The sequence below is a fragment of the Colobus angolensis genome, unplaced genomic scaffold (assembly GCF_000951035.1).
Source record: "Colobus angolensis palliatus isolate OR3802 unplaced genomic scaffold, Cang.pa_1.0 Scaffold6, whole genome shotgun sequence".
In the NCBI taxonomy this organism is placed as follows: Eukaryota; Metazoa; Chordata; class Mammalia; order Primates; family Cercopithecidae; genus Colobus; species Colobus angolensis.
In genome coordinates, this window is record NW_012119598.1 from 12,291,620 (window position 1) to 12,311,642 (window position 20,023).

At 37.7% G+C, this 20,023-nt stretch overlaps 1 protein-coding gene across 1 annotated transcript in view; it reads left to right on the top strand.

Annotated features, from left to right (window-relative positions):
* Positions 1-6: 6 nt before the first annotated feature.
* TMEM170B (transmembrane protein 170B) overlaps positions 7-20,023 on the top strand; it is a 43,098-nt gene continuing 23,081 nt past the window's right edge. Inside the window, exon 1 of the mRNA XM_011962691.1 lies at positions 7-147. Within this exon, the coding sequence (XP_011818081.1) occupies positions 51-147 (97 nt within the window). The 5' untranslated portion in view covers positions 7-50. The remainder of the gene's footprint in view (positions 148-20,023) is intronic.

The following is a 20,023-nucleotide window of genomic DNA, read 5'->3' on the forward strand; positions in this document are numbered from 1 at the left end:
CGCCGCCGCCCGGCACCCGAGGAGAGGGCGGCGGGCGCCCCTCGGGGAAGATGAAGGCGGAGGGGGGCGACCACTCCATGATCAACCTGTCGGTGCAGCAGGTCCTGAGCCTCTGGGCTCACGGGACGGTGCTGAGGAACCTCACGGGTAATTGACGCGCCTGGGCTGGTGACAGGGATGCGGTCCTCTCCTCTCCTGTCTTCTCCCTCCCGGGGAGGAGACACGCTCCTCGCCGCCCCACCCCCGTGCGCGCCCCGCTCGGAGTTCCAGGTCACAGCGAGGAAGGTGTTAATTGGAGCCACTCCGTGCGTGTTCTGGGGGCGTCGGCGCCCGCCACCCCCTTCCCTGAGTCGCGGGGTGAGCATCGGCGACCCCCGCTCCTGCCCTGCACGGGGAGAGCTCCCGGCGGCGGCCCGGCCTCTGTAGTAAGCGCGGAGTCGCTTTAGTGCTGAGACTTGAGCGCGGTTCGCTTTTATTCCATTACCCTCTTCCCCTCCCCCTTCCACACACATCGCTTCTTGCTATTTACATCTTTTTCTGATTTAGCTCTTTTTCCTTCTGGCAAGTCTCAAGCCAAATGTAGGACCTAAAATCACTGCCCACAATGGTCGATTTGCTTTCCAACCGTTAATTTTTTTGGGCGATGTAGATAACTGAGTAAATTACAGTGGATCGGGGCTGAGCTAAGGTCTAGTGCAGTCTAAGCATGTTAGCTTCATATATCTCCTTCTCCTCCCATTTCCTTTTGTCTGTCTGTCTCTTTCCCTCAGGCCTCCAGCTGCTGCTTCTGAGACTTTTGATAATTTTGTGTATTTCCCTTCACTTATTAAGGCTGTCAGGAATTGGCCTTATAACATTAATTTCTATTTGTAAAAGTGAGTGATAATACACACAATATTTTTATTCAGTCTGTAGATTTGCTTTGTGAAGAAACTTCTGGTTTTGTTATGTGGAAATGCTTACGTTATACTTTGAGTTCCGAATTTAAAAATTATTCTCTAAAGTGGAATTTACGAGAAAGAGATTCAATTGCGATTTGGTGACTCCTCAGTACCTGCTTTTCAGAGAAAAAAAATTCTTAAAAACATACTCAGGATTTAATTCTGGAAAATGTGTAAGGCAGTTAATTTCAGTAGAACATTAGTATTTCAAAATGCGTTTTGTCAAACTGGTTAAGAGTGTTACGAGTATTTTACAAATATAACGTGTTCATATATATAACAGATACAAAGTCTGGCATGGGATAGAATACATTCATAGAAGAAAATTTTATGGAATTATATACCACAAAAGACAACCTGAAGGACACTGGTTTCTTTGAATAGAAACTATACAGTTAAAGTAGATTCTGGATTGCTTGATGCTATCCTCACTTTTAAGCTGTGGTTATTTAACTTGAAACAGACTGACTGTACGTGTTGATTGCCGGTAAGGAGCATATTGTTATAATTCTGGAAAACTAAATGGACATAAAGACCATCTCATGATTCAGTTGAATTTAGAGGTAGACTGCTTTATCTTACTTCTGATTTTTCTTGCATTTATCCACTGTTTGGTATTTGTACCAATTTTTGTTGAAGTGAAATGAAAAGTAGGGACTTAGCATATATTTGTGCAGGCATACCTTGGAGATATTGCCCGTTTAGTTCCAGAACAGTGCAAGAAAGCAAATATTGCAATAAAGTGAGTCAAATGAATTTTTTTGTTTTCCTAGTGCATGTAAAAGTTACATTTTACCTGTAGTCTTTAAATGTGCAATAGCATTGTCTGAAAAAAAAGTACAGACGTTAATTTAAAAATACTTTATTGCTGAAAAATGCTAACGATCATCTGAGTCTTCAGCAAGGATGTTATCTTTTTCCTGGTAGAGAGAGGGTCTTGCCTTTGTGTTGATGACTGCTGACTGATCAAGGTGATGATTGCTGGAGATGGGGATGAGGGCAGTGTCTTAAAACAATGAAGTTTGCCACTAAGGAAGAGCAATAGACTTCCTTTCATGAAAAATTTCTCTGTAGCATGGGATGCTGTTTGATGGCATTTTACCTACAGTAGAACTTTCAGAATTGGAGTCAATCCTTTCAAACCCTGCTGCGGCTTTATCAACCGAGTTTATGTAATAGTCTAAATCCTTTGTTGTCGTTTCACTGGTGTTCACATAATCTTCACCAGGAGTGGATTCCATCTCAAGAAACCACTTTCTTTGCTCATCCCTAAGAAGCAACTCCTCATCCATTCAAACTTTATCATGAGGTTGTAGCAATTCAGTCACTTCTTCAGACTCCACTTCTAATTCTAGTTATCTTGCTATTTCATCTACACCTGTGGTTACTTCCTCCACTGAAGTGTTGATCCCCTCAAAGTCATCCATGCGGAATGGAGTTAATTGCTTTCCAACTCCTATGAAAGTTGATATTTGGACCTCTTCTCATGAGTCACGATTGTTCTTAATGGCATCTAGAATGGTGACTCCTTTCCAGAAGGTTTTCAATTTCCTTTGCTCAGATCCATCAGAGGAATCACTATCTCTGGCAGTTTTAGCCTTCTTACACAGTGTATTTCTTAAATAATAAGACTAGAAAGTTAAAATCACTCTTTAATCCATGGTCTGCAGAATGGATGTGGTGTTAGCAGGCATGAAAACAACATTGATCTAGTTGGACATCTCCATTACAGCTCTTGGTTGACCAGGTACATTGTCAGTGAAGAAAATACTCATTAAAATGAAAGGAATCTTTTTTTCTGAGCAGTTCTCAACAGTGGGCTTCACATATTCAGTAGGCTGTGCTATAAACTGATGTACTGTCATCCAGGCTTTTTTGTTTCATTTATAGAGCGCAGTCAGAGTAGATTTAGCATAATTCTCAAGGGCGCGAGAATGGTAAATGAGCATTGGCTTTAATATAAAGTCACCAGCTGCATTAGCTCCTAAGAAGAGTCAGCCTGTCCTTTGAAGCTTTGAAGTCAGGCATTCACTTCTCTCTAACTGTGCAAGTCCTAAATGGCATCTTCTTCTGATATAAGACTGTTTCATCTACATGGAGTATCTGTTGTTTGGGGTACCAGCCTTCATCAGTTAGCTAGATCATCTGGATAATTTGTGCTTCTACATCAGCATTTGCTGCTTCACCTGGCACTTTTATGTTATGGAAGTGTCTTTTGTTAAACCTCAAGATCCGACATCTGCTAGTATCAAACTTTCTTTTGCAGCTTCCTCATGGAATTGAAGAGAGTTGGGGCCTTTCTGTGGATTAGGCTTTGGCTTAAGGGAGTGTTGTAGCTGGTTTTGTCTTCTATTTAGACCACTCAAACTTTCTTCATATCAGAGAGCAGTCTGTTTTGCTTTCTTATCATTTGTGTGTTCACTAGTGTAACACTTTTAATTTCCTTTAAGAACTTTTCTTTGCATTTGCAACTTGGCTAACTGTTTGGTACAAGAGGCCTAGCTTTTAGCCTAACTCATGTTTGAACGAGCCTTCCTCACTAAGCTTTATCATCTCTAGCACTTGATTTAAAGTGAGATATCTGACTCTTTTTTTCACTTGAACACTTAGAGGCCTATGTAGGGTTATTAGCTGGCCTGATTTCAATATTGTATCTCAGGGAATAGGGAAGCCTGAGAAGAGGGAGAGAGACTGGGGAATGGCTGGCTGGTGGAGCAGTGAGAACACACACAAGGTTTATCTTGTAAGTTCCCTGTCTTATATGGGCGCAGTTTGTCGCACCCCCAGACAATTACAATAGTAACATCAAAGATCACTTATCACAGATCCCTATAACAGATACAATAATAAAATTTGAAATATTGTGAGAATTACCAAAATGTGACACCAAGTGAGCACCTGCTGTTGGAAAAATGGTACTGATAGACTTGCTTGACACAGGGTTGCCTCAAAGTTACCATTTGTAAAAGCCAAAATAAAGTGAAGTACAATAAAACAAGGTATGCCTGTAGATGTTAATCACTGGCTTAGCTCATCAAAGGGCTCTTAGAGAAAGTTAGCTTTGGGAGCCATAGAGTAAATGTAAATGTAACTTAACTCCTGGCCAGCTTCAACAATATTTTTAAATAAGTAAGATTATAATGATTATAATTGCCTCCAGTTCCACAAGTCAACCATTAAGCTGATAATTGTAGTTATTCATCCACGGTTAGCTCCAGTTGTCTTTCAATAATGATCTTAATACTTGCCAGTTGCTCATTGGACCTTGCCATTTCATAAAGGATATGCCGAACATCCCAAACTTGGACTGAGGTGGGACCGAGGCACATGGGAACCTCTACTAGGAAATAACTATTGTCTGAATATGTAAAATTCTAGGCGTCAGGGTAAAAATGCAGAAAAAACCAGATTAGAAATATGTTTCACTAGTGGTTGAGTGTACACAACATGTTAGGAACCACATCTCAATGGTGGCAGTCTGTAAGTGGTAATATTCTGATGGGACTCACTGTGGCCTTCTCCATACTAGTGACCTTAGTGATCCCACGTGTTTCTTAATCATTAGTTAACAGATGCTGCCTACAGTGCCATTTACAATTTAGTCTACTAAAAAGAGGCAAGTAAACACAACTTCTGAAACATCTGTCATTTGTTGAATGACCATTATGTGTTAGGCACTTTACATATATTATTTCTAATCTTCAGAATAACTCTTCAAAGTACATTTAAAAGGAAACTCAGAGAGGTAAATTAAATTGTCCCAAATCTTACAGCCAGTATATGACTGAGCTGGGCTTTAGACCCAAGTCTTTGCCTCTAGACTCCTCTTTCTTCTTTACCATGCTACTTCAGCTACTTCCTCTTTATTTTCTTCAAGCAAAATGAGTTTCTTGCTTTATCTTGCTACTTCTGCTCTTTGTACATACCTTTATTATGTTTTTCAATTACGTTATAATTTGTATTTATCGATTCTAGACTGTGAGCTTTTTGAGGGTCCATCCGTTGCCTCACCTTTGAATTCTTATACCCTAGCATTATAGTACCTGGCACATAGTAAATGATAAATACATGTTTATTGAGGTGAATTTAAAAATTTTTAACAGTTGTATGATTTAAACATTCTACATTGCATTGTTTCTCAGCCGCATCTCTTGGAGTGAATATGCTGTTTAAGAGGAATGAAGTGTTAAGCAACTCGTATAAATCATTTTTGTACATACCTTTAAAACATGCAAATGCTTATTGAGTGTAGTTTTCTGTGCTGGGTATAATGTTTTCATGTATTTTGTTTAATCTTTTTAGCAATCCTGAGAGAGATTATTGTTCTTATTTTACAGATTCAGATACTGAAGCAAAGAGTAACTTGCTTAGATCTGATAGCTAATAAATGAAAAAGTCATTATCTTTTTTCATAATACAATAACACATACTGTTAAGTCAGAAGGCATTTTTATCATCATTATAAACTTGGAAATGAAACTAATAGAAAGGAGCGTAGTGTAGAACCAGGGCTACTTGGATTTAAGAAATAACTGTGTGAAGGATTTGCACAAATTTGCTTAATAGGCATTCTGGTTAATTAAATACCAAATGAAAGGGAAATATGCTGTCTCTAGTGTTTTTTTCCCATGTACAAACAAAGAGATGTGATGTGATTCTTCACTTTTTGTGTTATCCCAATAGGTGAAGTGGGAAAATATACTGACCTTTTAATCTTGGAGACTGACCTCTAGAAAGTAGTCTTGTTTATGTACCACTTTAACAAAAATAAATTCTTAAAAAGTAATAATGAGAACTACAAACATCTTAACATTTTACAGCCAGAATGACTTAATTTTAGAAATATTGAAATAATCACTCCATCAGTGAAGTGACGTGGCTGAGATCAGTTATTTAATGACAGAGGCAGGACTGGAACCAGAGTTTCCTGGCCGTTTGTTCTCTGCCTTTCCTTGTTCTCCTACATAGCTTGTTAACTCAGGCAGGTTGAGAGAGAATAAATATTACAGTACAGGTTGAACATTCCTAATCTGAAATTTTGAAATTCAAAATGCTCCAAAACCCTAAACTTTTTGAGCAGCAACATGACACTCAAAGGAAATACTAGAACATTTCAGATTTCAGATTTTCAAGTTAGGGATGCTGAATCAGTAAATTGCATGAAAATATTCCGAAATCTGAAGTCTGAAATCCTTCTGGTCTCAAGCATTTCAGATAAGGGATATTCAACCTGTACTTAAGAGTACCCTGGTAAGTATTTGCATCAGCGAGCCTGAATATGTATGAATGGAACTAATTTGTCCAGAAAATAAAATGTACTGGAAAATGTAATACATTAGGCTTTCTAAAATTTTAAGTTGCCATTGCCTTTGTAAAAGCTAGTGATCCATATTTATTATCTAGCCAGTTTTAGAACTCCCACCAAGTTCAGCCTGCTATTTATTTCCCCTACCTTGGAAGACACTTGTATGGGGATTCCATATCGAGCATATTAATCCCTAGAAACCCCATATCTGTCACTTAATAACCATTGCCAAAATTCTCTTTCTGTATATATCACTTCTTTAAGTGCGTTTTTCACAAGATTCCTAAATTGTTTAACTGTATCAGTTACATGCTTCTGAAGTATTCCTTTCCTTCTCTGAAAGCTTCCTTTCCTTCTCAAATAGATTTTCTTTCTTTGAATATGTTCTAAATTCCCAACCCCAATCTAAAACGAGAGTCGATATTGTATATACAGTTTTTTAGGTAACTAGACTTTTAAAAAATCTACAATTAATTTTTTTTTTTTTTTTGCTTTACTTTTATTTTCGTTAACTATTTTGGCTTCCATCTTAGTGTTCTGACCCAAATTTGGTTGCTAAGAGTTTAGAGAAGAATTTTTATTTAGAAAAGGGCAGGGTCTGTAAACCCCAGTATAAACGCAAAACTTGGCTGGTGTTAGGAAAGGGATCATTGCTCCATGGGAAAAAGATGAGGGCTGCTTCAGGCTGATCTCTCTCAGTGTCAGCAGCAAATGTGGGGGCAGGTGTTCCCTTCTTTTTATTGGTAATAAGCATTGGGAGGCTGGGAATTCAACCTGGAATGAAGGTTAAAAGGCTTTCTCTCTCTGTGTGTGTGTGTGTGTGTGTGTGTGTGTGTGTGTGTGTAGTAGTAGTGGTAGTACTAGTAGTAGTCCCCTTTATTCAAGGGCAATATGTTCTGAAACCCCCAGTGGATGCCTGAAACCATGGATATTTCTGAACTGCATATATACAGTCATGTGCCATGTAACTTTCCAGTCAAAGAAGGACCTCCTATGATGATGGTCCCATAATTTCAGAATGGAGCTAAAAAAATTCTATCACCTACTGAGATCATGGCCATCCTAATGTCATAGTGCAACACATTACTCACATGTTTATAGTGATGCTGGTGTCAACAGACCTACTGTACTGCCTGTTGTATAAAAGTAGAGCATATGTAGTTCTGTACAGTACATAATACTTGATAACAACTGTGTTACTGGTTTATATATTTACTAGATTTTTAATCATTATTTTAGAATGTACCCCTACTTACAAAAAAAAACACCAAAACTGTAAAACAGCTTCAGGCAGATCCTTCAGGAGCAATTCCACAGGAAGACATCGTTACCTTAGGAGATGACAGCTCCCTGCCTGTCATTGCCCCTGAAGACTTTCCACGAGACAAGGTGTGGAGGTGGAAGACAGTGATATTGATGATCCTGACCTGTGGTAGGCCTCGGCTAATATGTCTGTTTTGGTCTTAGTTTTTAACAAAAATTTTTTTTTTGTTTTAGAAGTAGAAAAAAGCTTATAAAATAAGAATATAAAGTATTTTTCATACAGCTGTACAATGTATTTGTGTTTTAAGCTAAATGTGATTAGAAAAAAGTTAAAAAGTTAAAACTTGAAAGTTTATAAAGTAAAGTTACAGTAAGCTAAGGTTAATTATTGAAGTACAAGAAATATTTTAAAAGTAAATTCAGTGTAGCCTGTGTATAGTGTTTATAAAGTCTACAGCAGTGTACGATAATGTCCATCCTAGGCCTTCACATTCACTCACAGTTTCACCTGGAGCAACTTCCAGGCCTGCAAGCTCCATTCATGGTAACTTCCCCATGCAGATATCCCATTTTTTCATCTTTTATGCCATATTTGTACTGAACCTTTTTTATGTTTAGAGACACAGATGCTTCCCATTGTCTTACAATTGCCTACAGTATTCAGTAAAGTAACATGCTATACAGGTATGTTGCCTAGGAGCAATAGGCTAGACCATAGAGCCTCAAAGGAATATATGTTGGGCTCTACCATCTAGGTTTGTGTAAGTACACTGTATAATGTTTGCACAATAATGACATGGCCAGATGACACATTTCTCAGAATGTATCCCTGTCCTTAAGCAACACATGCCTGTACTGTTTTTTCCTACACATGTATAGCTATGATAAAGCTTAACTTAGAACTTAGGCACAGTCAGGGATTTACAAAAACAATAATAAAATAGAACAATATAGCAATATACTGTAATAAAAGTTATATGAATATGGTCTCACTCTCAAAATACTGTATTGTACTATACTCATCTATTTTCAGACAACAGTCAATAGTGGGTAACTGTAGTTGCGGAAAGTGAAACTGCAGATAAACGGGGAGTATTGTATATATGTATATTTAGGTGTGTATACACATGCACATATACATACTACATTAGAGTTCCCTTTGAGGCATTATAGTTGCTAAGCCATTTTTGTTTTAATATTTAGTGTCAGTCAAAAGAAAAAAATAAAAGAAAGTGAATATTTGGTATATGTATTTGGAATTGTTCACATTCATACTGGTATAGTCAGCACCTTCCTTCAGTAGTATTCCCAAGCAGGCATGCTTCTCTTGGGGTTACTCTGTATTCTAGCTTACCATTAGGTTAGATTCCTCTTCCTCGATGCCCTATTATAGGAAGTGAGTTTAAGTAGGTAAAGTTACCTCAAATGTCTACTTAGAGTTATTTATGTTCTGTAAATGTAGCCCTAAAGATATATGCTACTTTTCAGTATTTGTGTCAGACCTCCATTTTACTTTAAAAAAAATGTGAAAAGTCCTTACCCTTGATGGTACAGAGTCAATTAATAAGTGCCAGTATGATATATCCTTCATAGGATTTAACTTCTTAGGAGGCTTACCTGTATATCTGAGGATGAAGATGCTATAATTTTTAAAAACCAAAATTGTCATTATAGATTGATTTTTGTTTTTACCATTTGTCATTAAGTTTTTATTTTCTTAATTTCTGTCTCATTATTTTTGAATCATAAATTCATATCCTCTAGCAATACCAAGTGCAAGGTCCACATGACATTTCTTAGATTGAACCATTTTCTGGATAAGTATTGGGACTGCTTGAGTTATAATTTTGATTCTTTAATATTAACTATGATAATAAAATGTATTTATCTTTGCTTAGTGATTGAAAGGAAGGTCTAAGAAAGTAAGATAGTTCATGAAGAGGAGTCACAATTTCTAGGGATATATTTTCTATGGAAAAGAAACCTAAACAGAAGAGGGAGGAGGTAGGGATGGGGACAAGGAATTGAAACTAAGGAAGGAAATTGGAATTAAGAGTTGTCAGAGATAAGAGGAGAGCCCAGAGAGTGTAGCGTGTTGAACTTATTATAGTATCAGATGAATAATTCTACTGGTGGCTCTATTTATTGAACCCTCACTATGTATCTATCAGACACTTTATAAAGCATTTTGCATGCATCTCATTTTCTATAAAGTGAGCATATAATTTATTATTTAATATATGTGATTATATCAAGTGTGATAGGTCAATTTTATGTTTTTAATGACTACATGCACAATAAAATAATCATAGAATGAACAGTGGCAGTAGCAACACATTTAAAGGAGGCCTCATTAGACTGTCACATTCCATCTCGTGTCTTTATGTAAGTAGATTAAGCCTTGAAAGAAAAAGACTTTTTTCACCAAACTTCATGCAAATAGGAAGAACACAATTTCTAACTGGAGTCCAGCTGCTTGTGTTATGATAATCATGGAATATAATCTAAGAGCACGTATCTACTTGTTGCAGTAGGACTTGAAAAAAATTAGTTTTGAGGAATGTAGGTTACTAGATCAATTAACATTAGCTTATTAACATACTCCATTACTCCCCTTCATTTAATATGTTATCCCATATACTTATATGTACATCAGTTTTTCTAACTTTTAAAAAATAAAGACAGGGTCTCGTTGTGTTGCCCAGGCTGGTCTCAAACTCCTGGACTCAAGCAGTCTGCCCGCCTTGGCCTCCGAAAATGCTAGGATTACAGGCATGATCCACTGTACCCCACCTCTGATTTTTTTTCATAATCCTGCCATGGCTTACATAATTTCTTCTTTTTTTTGAAGCGGAGTCTCGCTTTGTCACCCAGGCTGGAGTACCGTGGCGCGATCTTGGCTCACTGCAACCTGTGCCTCCCGGGTTCTAGTGATTCTCCTGCTTCAGCCTCCTGAGTAGCTGGGATTACAGGTGCACACTACCATGGCTGACTAATTTTTTGTATTTTTAGTAGAGATGGGATTTCACCATGTTGGTCAGGCAGGTCTCAAACTCCTGACCTCAGGTGATCCACCTGCTTCAGCCTCCCAAAGTGCTGGGATTACAGGCGTGAGGCACTGTGCCCAGGCACATCTTTTTTTTTTTTTTTTTTAAACCAACACTTTACCCTGACAGATTTTATAATTCTTATATAAAAAAATATATACCCGGGGTTTCAGTACTAAGGAACGAAAGTGATATATTTCCTTCTTAGAAATTTTACTTTTAGTAGTTAACATTTCTTTAACACCTTTTAATGTGCTGGGCATTGTTCTAAGAATGTTACATGTATTATTTCATTTGAGCCTCATAATAATCCCACAAGGTAGACACTATTATTAATTCAGTTTTTAAAAGTGAGGAAACAGGCAGAGAAAATTTGCCCTTGATTACAGAGTATTTAAGCCATGACTTGAAAAATTACCACTGTCAGTCCAGTTGAGCAAACATTTGAGTTACTTTCCAGTGGACATGGTGATGTCAGAGATACAAAGATACATACATGGTGACTATTTGCAAGAAGCTTATATTCTTGAGTATTAACTTACACATCTTCGTGTTAGTTATCTATTGCTGAATGACATTACCCCCAAATTTAGCAGCTTAACACAACACACATTTATTTTCTCATACAGTCTCCGATGGTCAGGAATGCTGGTTCTGGCTCAGGGTCTTACAGTGTCCAGTCAGGCTGTCAGCCAGGACTACTGCGTTCTCTGCAGACTTACCTGGGGCTGGGGGGTCAGCTCCCAGGTGCGTTCATGTGGCTCTTGGCAGGTGGTGGGAGGCCTTCTCCATAGGGCTACTCACAACATGGTTTCTTCAGAGTGAGAGATCACACACACATGGATACAAACACACAGAAAGAGAAGCCAAAATGGAAGCCACAGTCTTTGATAGCCTAATCTTGGAAGTGATACACCATCCTGTCTGCTGTATTCTGTTGGTCATACGCAGACCAGCTCTGGAACATTGTGCAAGCAGACTGCACAAGGGTGTGGTGGGGACTCCTGGGGGCCTGCTCAACACTGGCTAAGCCAGTCTTAAAGGGGGGTATGGGGAGAAAGGAATGAGGCTAAGGGAAGACTAGGGACATCATAGCAGGTGAGGGGATGAAGTGTCTGTAAAAACAAGGTGGTTAGAAAAGCAAAAAGCTGTCTTGATAGGTAGAATCATGTTTAAATAGCACAGTCTAGCATTTTTCAAGGATTAATCCTGATATTTCTTGATTATGAGTTGTATGCCAGTCTCTGTGGTCAACACTGATGAACAGAAGTGAAAATGTCAGTCATCAATAAGGAGCTCGGTGATCTAGAGAAGCTAACCTTTAGATTAAGTAGTTCTTTTGTGGCTTGTTGTGTTCAGGAAGAACCAGGCAATGGAATTGTGAAGACAGCACAAGAAGAGGTAGAGAGTGGAGGAGGAACCTGTTTATGGGAGGGTAGAGAGGCAGGAGAGGTGAACTGCCTATGGGTTGGTACTACCAGGACATGATTACGTTGCTACTCTTGGGTGCCTTGGATAGCAAAGATGTTTTCATCAGTAACATGAAACTGGATTTTCATTATACAGTTTTTTCCTTCTGTCACTCCCTACCGTGAATTACTTGAATCTGTCATGGTTTCCAGGCCTACGTATCAGAATCACCTGGAACTTTTCATACAGATCCATGGCTCCAGTCGATATATGTGGAATTAGGATCTTAGAACAAGGCCTAGGATGCTGCATTGTAAACCAACTCTTGAGGAGATTTTGTTATTGAGAGCTTAGGGGTTTTGAACACCCGATTTAAAAAGAAGTTTTTTTTTGTAATCGACTTATAGCTATCTTATGGTGTATAATAGTTAATATGGGAGATTGAGACTTATTAAAATTCAGTATAAATGATTCACTTATTTCTAAGAGCATATGATAACCCAGTTGTTTAAAAAAGTGACTGTCTTTTAACAGATTATATTAAATTTATCTTTTGAGAATGTTTTCTTCATTTGTATATGGTATTAGCCATAGAAAATTATCCTTATTAAATTATAATACAGTTATCCCTCAGTGTTTTCATCCAAAAGACCCCTGGGCTGGCTGAATAGTAGAAAGGATAGTTTTATCAGCAATATCAATTTGCAGACCAGGAAGAGACAATCTCTGCCATGTGCATGTGCATGTGCAGAAGACGCTGTCTCTTCATAGAAGGGAAGTTGAGTTGGGTTTTATTGCCTCTCAGAGTTTGTATTACACAATAGAGTCATACATATTCAGCAGGTTTGGGGGAAAAGCTATACATATTTATGAGAGGAGCTGAGTGCATGCTCAGTGGGTAAACATGTGTAACATACATTCGTGCTTACTTTGGGGCAAGGTTTTAGCATTAAAATAAAGTAGAATTTGACTACGTCAAAAGGTGAACTGTGGGACGCAAAGGCAGTGTGTGCGCAGTCTCTATGGTATGCTATAACTGTTAGAGACTGGCTTAAGGTCTGCAATTGCTTATCAGAAAAGAATGTTTGTAAGGCTGATCCTGTGTCTAATCAGAGTTGTGGTCTGGGTTGTAAATCAGTTAGGGGTGGTCTGATAGCTCCTATTGTCAGGGAGTTTAGAGCCATAGGACTTTAGAAATTTGCCGTGCCACCTGGACCCTGAACCCTTCACCTGTAGGTAACTTTCCTTCCTTAATCTTAGGTCAGTCTTAGTTGATAAAGAGGTGTCTATTTTGGTCTCAAAGTATATATGGGGGATTGATTCTAGGACTACTGCATATACCAAACTCCTGCAGTGGCCCTGCAGGACCCCTGGATATGAAAAGTCGACCCTGCCTGTAGGCGGGTTTGACATCCTGAGAATATTTTTGCTCCATGTTTAATTGAAAAAAAAAAATCCACATGTATGTGGACTCGTGCAGTGCAAACCTGTGTTGTTTAAGGGTCTACTGTATCTTAAAAATTCTAAACATTTTACTTATATTAAATCTGAAGTATATGGGAGAATCAAACATTAAAAATGTTAATGTAAATATGTTAGGTGAGCAGCTATTGGAATTTCCACCTCCCTTCTTGGATAATTGGAGTTCTGCTAATTTTTTTTTTCTAAAAATAAAGATTTTAAAGAAGTAATAGGATCCTTGAAAGTCATGTATTTCCTAGGCCTGTTTCCTCACTTATAATACTATCTAATGTAAACAGTTTTCATATTGATTAAAGGAGAGCTGATCTAGAAATTTTATGAGTTAAGAAAAAAAGTTTAGAGGTTTCACTAGGAGTTAAGAAAACATGTATGCATTTGCACATAAACTTGTTTCTTTAATCTTTCAAGTTAAGCAACTTTCTTTTTCAAGTGGGACTTCTTCAGACTTTTAATATACTTATTTGTAAGGTAAGGTTTAGAACCAAGAAAATCTTTGCTCTCTGAACACCTCTGACCTCTTAGACTTAGGCCTTCTTGAAATAGGGTTTAGGAAACCTGATTCAGTATTTAAAGATTCCTTCCAGTTATGAAATTATCTCTCTCTTAATCCCAGTACAGCATAATTACTTCCTTACAATTAGTCAGAATGGTATTTAAGGAGTGATTACTGTGACTTTACTTTGCATTATTTGCAGTTTTCCTGGTTATGCTTGTATTTCCTGATCTGTCATTCATTTGGTCACCTATTTATATTTAATTTCAGGAATGTATTATGTTGAGAATTTCATTACAAGTTATGCTCATTGGTGTAAAAAGTTTAATGTTCAGTACTTAGTATAAATATCCCATGGAAATATTATATCATGAGATTGTAAAACATTTTATTCTTCATTGAGAAGATTTTTTAGGTCAGTGATTCAAAAAACCATGAATCAAAAAAAATATTTTTTTGTATGATACATATAATTTAAGATGCTTGAGGGCGCACAATAACAATTAAAACCATTGTATAGTTACTGTTATAATTTCATACTAGCTTCAGATTTTGACATTTAATCCTTACACTTTTTATCTGAGTAAAAAATCACTGGAATTATAATTGATTAATTATTCAGTTAATCAGTTATGGGGAAGAACAAATTGAATGGCATCTTTTAGGAAGATAGTGCTGTGGCTTAAATATAGAGCAATTTTGGAACTATTTTAAATAGCTTTAACCTGATTTCTTTAAAGCAAATGATATTTTGATTGGTTTTAATTAAAAACCTGTTTTTCTAAGGATTGTCTTCTATTTAATTATGGGTATTGTTATTTACAGTTTGAAATTATGTAATTAGCAAGCAAAAGGGTATTTTAGTTTCAGTGGGTAGTAAACAGTATTGCCATGAATTTTAAGATGGGCACTATGTTAAGGCAGCTCTTGAAGGTGTCATAATTAAGTTTAAAAGCTAGTATTTCTGCTGTCTCTTAAGGGGCAAAAGTAGACAACTATTAAATATCTACAGTAGCTTTAACTTATGTATTAAATGTGGTTGCCAGTTGATAAATACAATTTTTTTTTTTTTTTTTTGGACGGAGTCTCGCTCTGTTACCCAGGCTGGAGTGCAGTGGCCGGATCTCAGCTCACTGCAAGCTCCGCCTCCCGGGTTTACGCCATTCTCCTGCCTCAGCCTCCCGAGTAGCTGGGACTACAGGCGCCCGCCACCTCGCCCGGCTAGTTTTTTGTATTTTTTAGTAGAGACGGGGTTTCACCGAGTTAGCCAGGATGGTCTCGAATACAATTTATTTTTAAATCTGGTTGAAATGTTAGATTAAAAATAAGAAGAAAATGTCTTTTATGTTTACCTTCATTTTAGCTTTCTTTGTTGGTTCTTTCTTGGTGTAAAGTTTGCATCTGGAATCATAATCCTGTCTAAGGAGCTTCCTTCAGTATATTTTGTAGCATAGATCTTCTGACAGTTGATTCTCCGATCTTTTTTCTTTCTGACAAATAAATGTTCATTTCACCTTTAGTTTTGAAAGATATTTCTGTTGGATATACATTTCTGGCTTTATAGTTTTTTTTCCCCTTTCAATATTTTAAGGATGTCACTCTATTGTCTTCTGGCTCAGAAGTTTCTGATGAGAAGTTTCCTTTACTTTTTATGTTTGTTCCACTGTTTGTAATATATCTTTTAACCTCTGACTACCCTCAGTATTTTTCCTTTTATTTTTGGTTTTCACTCATTTCACTATGATGTGTCTAGGTGTATGTGTGGTTTATTTTTGGTTTGTTGTTTTTTGGTTCTTGGAAGTGGGAGGTATTTATCTTGCTTAGGATTCTGTGAGAGTCTTGGATTTGTGGTTTGATGACTTTTATTATTTTTGGAAAATTTTTAGCCACTTTCCCTTCAGGTGTCTTTCTTTTCTTCTCCATTGTCTCTTTCTTATTCTGGACTCCAATTACATATATGTTAAACCATTTGAAATTGTTCCATATCTTTTTTTCTAAACTTCTGGCATTATCATTTGGCTCTTAGAATTTCCATCTCTACTGAGATTCCGCATCTGTTCATGTGTGTTGTGTGCTTCCTCCACTAGAGACGTTAACATATTAACAATAATTATTATAAAGTCCATGTCTGGTTATTCTACAAACTGGGCCATCTCTGGCTCTGGTTCTATAGATTGCTTTCTCTCTCAACAGTGAGTTGTTTTTCCTGTTTTTGAGTGCTTCTTATAATTTTTTAATTGAAAAATCTCACTAAAGACTGAGGTACATGGTGTTTATGTTGGAGATGGTCTGTTGCTTCTGTTAGACCAGTAGTGTGAGAGTTGATTTAATCTACTTAAGAGTTGAGCTGAATTTGAATTTGGTTGTTGTGGTTACTCAGCGCACTGCACGCTTCACATTCTCTGGAGGCTGCTGTTGTTGCCTTGTGTTTAGGGTGGGAGCTCTGTACTGCAGGGTTATTCTCGGTGGCCATGCTCCATTGTAGCTTTTAGCCATTTCTTCACAACCATGCCTCAGAAGGGACCTCCCCCAAGTGGTGGAATGCTGATGCTTGTTACTTGCTGCTAGGCTCCTGAGGGGAGCTGTCCTGTTTTTGTGTTAGGCATGCTCTGTGTATGGAGATCTCAGGAAGTGGGGAGCTTTGTCAGCATTCCTGCCTTTCTGAACCATTGTGGCCAAACTCTTCTTACATTCCTGATTGTTCTTAGGCAGGAGTTTTCTGTTCTCCCATCAGCAGTAACAGACCTCTGCTTGGAATTGGGTCCTGGGTCCTGGATGGTTTTCTGCTTTTCCCCCAGGAATAGAGGTTTTATTCTTCTACCCTTCCCTGAACTGGAGTTCTGTTATAGCTTTGCCTGTCCCTTTAGGGTGACAGGATTTGCTGCCCTCCCCTAATGGCTAAGGCTTTTGCCTTGAATAAGAGAAGGGTCGCAAGAAGCAAGATGTCTGTGTTTCCCCAGCAGCCAGTGTCACCTCCCACAGGCCTACACCACCACTGGTGGCTCTCTCCAGTCCCGGCCTATGATCCAGTCTTTCCAGGGAGCACCCAGCAGAGACCTGTGGAAAAGCACTTGCAAGCGAGTGTGCATTTGTGTCTGTCACTTGTGTCATTAACTCAAGGCTGATATGTTAACCCATGCTTGGTCTTTAACAATCTGTAAAAATTGTAGCTGATTTCTTCTTACCCACTTGTATGTTGCCCACTGCCTGCTCTTGTGCTTTTACCAGGTAACACATGTCCCCTACTCTTTTGCATCCTCACTTCACTAATGAGCTAAGGAAAAGTTATGATTTTATAATTTTATCTTTTTCTCATTGGATGGGAGTGACATTTTTGGCAACTTTTTATATTAAAATTTAAATAGAATAACTGAACTGTTTTAGTAATCATAGATTTTAAATTCCAACAAAATCATGCATTTAGGAAAAAATCAGGGACACTACAAACCTGAAATTAATGCATGCTGGGCTTAATACCTAGGTGATGGGTTGTTAGGTATAGCAAACCACATGGCACACGTTTACCTATGCAACCAACATGCACCTCCTGCATATGTACCCCAGAAATTAAAAAAATAAAATAATTTTAAAAAGAAATTTAGATATTTTTAGAACATGGTCAGTTATGTAATTGTGCAGGTAATCTTCACATTTTTGTACTTGTTATTTTCCTACTTTTAGTTTCTTTACTGCTTGCTTCTCACCAACGTTTGAACTGTTTGGTAGATGGACTAAACGTACATTTTTATACTCCCAAACCTAATGGAATTATCATTTATCCAGGTGTTCACACCAGAAATCTGGGAGGCCAGACATCACATCTCCCTCATCTCTATCATCCAGGCCATCTGCAAGTTCTAAATATTTCTCAAATTATTTTCAATCCCAAGTCCAGTACAAAAATCCAGGCCTTAATTTATCTTTGTACTCTTTAAAATTGTTATTATTTACTCATTTATTATCATTACTTTTTTTTTTAATAGTGACAGGGTCTCTCTCCATTGCCCAGGCTGGAGTGCAGTGGCACGATCATAGCTCACGGCAGCCTCAAACTGCTGCATCAGCCTCCTGAGTAGCTGGGACTATGGGCTTATGCCACCATACCTGGCTAATCTCTTTGTACTCTTGAAATATTGTTATAGTCTCTCATCTCCATCCAGTCCCACTTTTCTATATCTACCAGAGTCATCTTTTTAAAAGGAGATATGATTCTATAACTTCTTTATTTAAAGCTTTTATTGGGTCCCCATGATCTTCAATTTTTACCAAAATTCTTCATTCTGTATGGTCTGTAAGCCTCTCCCCTTTCTTCACCAAAAATTACTCTGGCTCTAGCCAGAGTAATTACTCTAGCCAGAGTAATTTTGACTTGTTTTTACTCAGTGTTTTTTAGACCTCTAGAGAAATTCATACTACTGTAATTTACAGCCTCATCTTTCCATATTTTGGTTTTAGTCAAACCCAGAGTTCTTGCAATTTCATATTGTCTATTATATACAATTTCATGATTTGAACATTGTGTTTTAGAGCAGTGGTTTCTCATTCTTGGCTGTACAGGAGCATAAGAAACGTTTAAAATTGGGAAACTTTCAAAAATTCCAGTGCCCAAGCTACATCCTAAACCAATTAAATCAGAATGTCTGCAGGTGGTATCAAGGCATCATCATTTATTTTAGGCTCTCCCAGGTGACTCCGGCATACAGCCAAGTCCCACCTCCCACTCCCCACTCTTACTGCACCTGCAACGTGATTATCTAATTTGTTTAAATCTTGTTAATTTTTTAAAAATTCATGTGTGGTGATGACTCTTCTTGGGACCTTTCTTGACAACCCACACCCTTGCACAGGGCTGTGTACCCCATAGCATAACCTGCATACTGTACCCTGTAGAAACTGAAGAATTAGAACATATGTAATTGAAATATCATTAATTGAACACTCAAAGTGCCAACTCTTCATAATATATGAAACTACCTTGACTGTAATTTTCAATGGGGGATGGGACAGCCAAGCCCAGCCCAGGAGTCAGCAAACTTTTTCTGTAAATGCAGTATTCTGCTTTTAGCAATAGTATTTTATTTTACTTAAATAGAAAATGTAGTAAATATTAATATTTTTGGTTTCATGGACCATATAGTCTCTGTCACAATTACTCAGCTCTGCCATTGTAGCTTGAAAGTAGTCATAGACTACTATGAATGAGTGTATCTGTTTCAATAAAACTTTATGAATACTGAAATTTGAGTTTCCTCTGATTTTTACATGTCACAAATTATTGTTCTTTATATATTTTTTCTTTTCTTTTCTTTTTTTTTTTTTGAGATGGGGTTTCACTCTGTCACCCAGCTGGGGTGTGGTAGTATGCTCATGGGTCACTGCTGCAGCCTTGACCTCCTAGGCTCAAGTGATTCTTCCGTCTCAGCCTCCTGAGTAGTGAGGACCACAGGAACGCACCACCATGCCTGGCTAATTTTTTAATTTTTTTGTAGAGATAGGGCCTCATGCTGGTCTTGAACTCCTGGGCTCAAGCAGCCCTCCTGCCTCAGTCTCTCAAACTGCTGGGATTACAGGAGTGAGCTATTGTGCCCAGCTTCTTGATTTTAAAAAATCATTTCAAATCTAAAAACCATTCTCAAAGACTGTACAGAGTCAGGTGGTAGGCTAGATGTGGCTCATGGGCTATATGTTGCTACCCCTTGATCTATATAGCACTTTTTCAAATTGTAAATGTATCATCTCTCTGAGAGTCTAATCCCCTATGTGGGACATGTCCCCAAATTCAGAAGTCATTGCTGTTAGAAAATGGGAGCAAGTTCTACACTGGATTTGCTGGTATAACAAAAAGCTTGAAATAACCCAATTTGGACACAGATTGTTTAAATATATAATATGGAGCATTTCTATAAAGAAGGTGGTGGTATAAAGAAATAATATATATGATATATAAATGGTATTTTCAGCTTGATTTCTAGAATGTTTAGTATACAGTAAGTGTTCGGTATTGACTTGCTAATGACTTTTAGTAGAGAAATTGGATTCTCTGTATTTTAGAGGATTAAAAAACAATTAGTCTAATGAGACA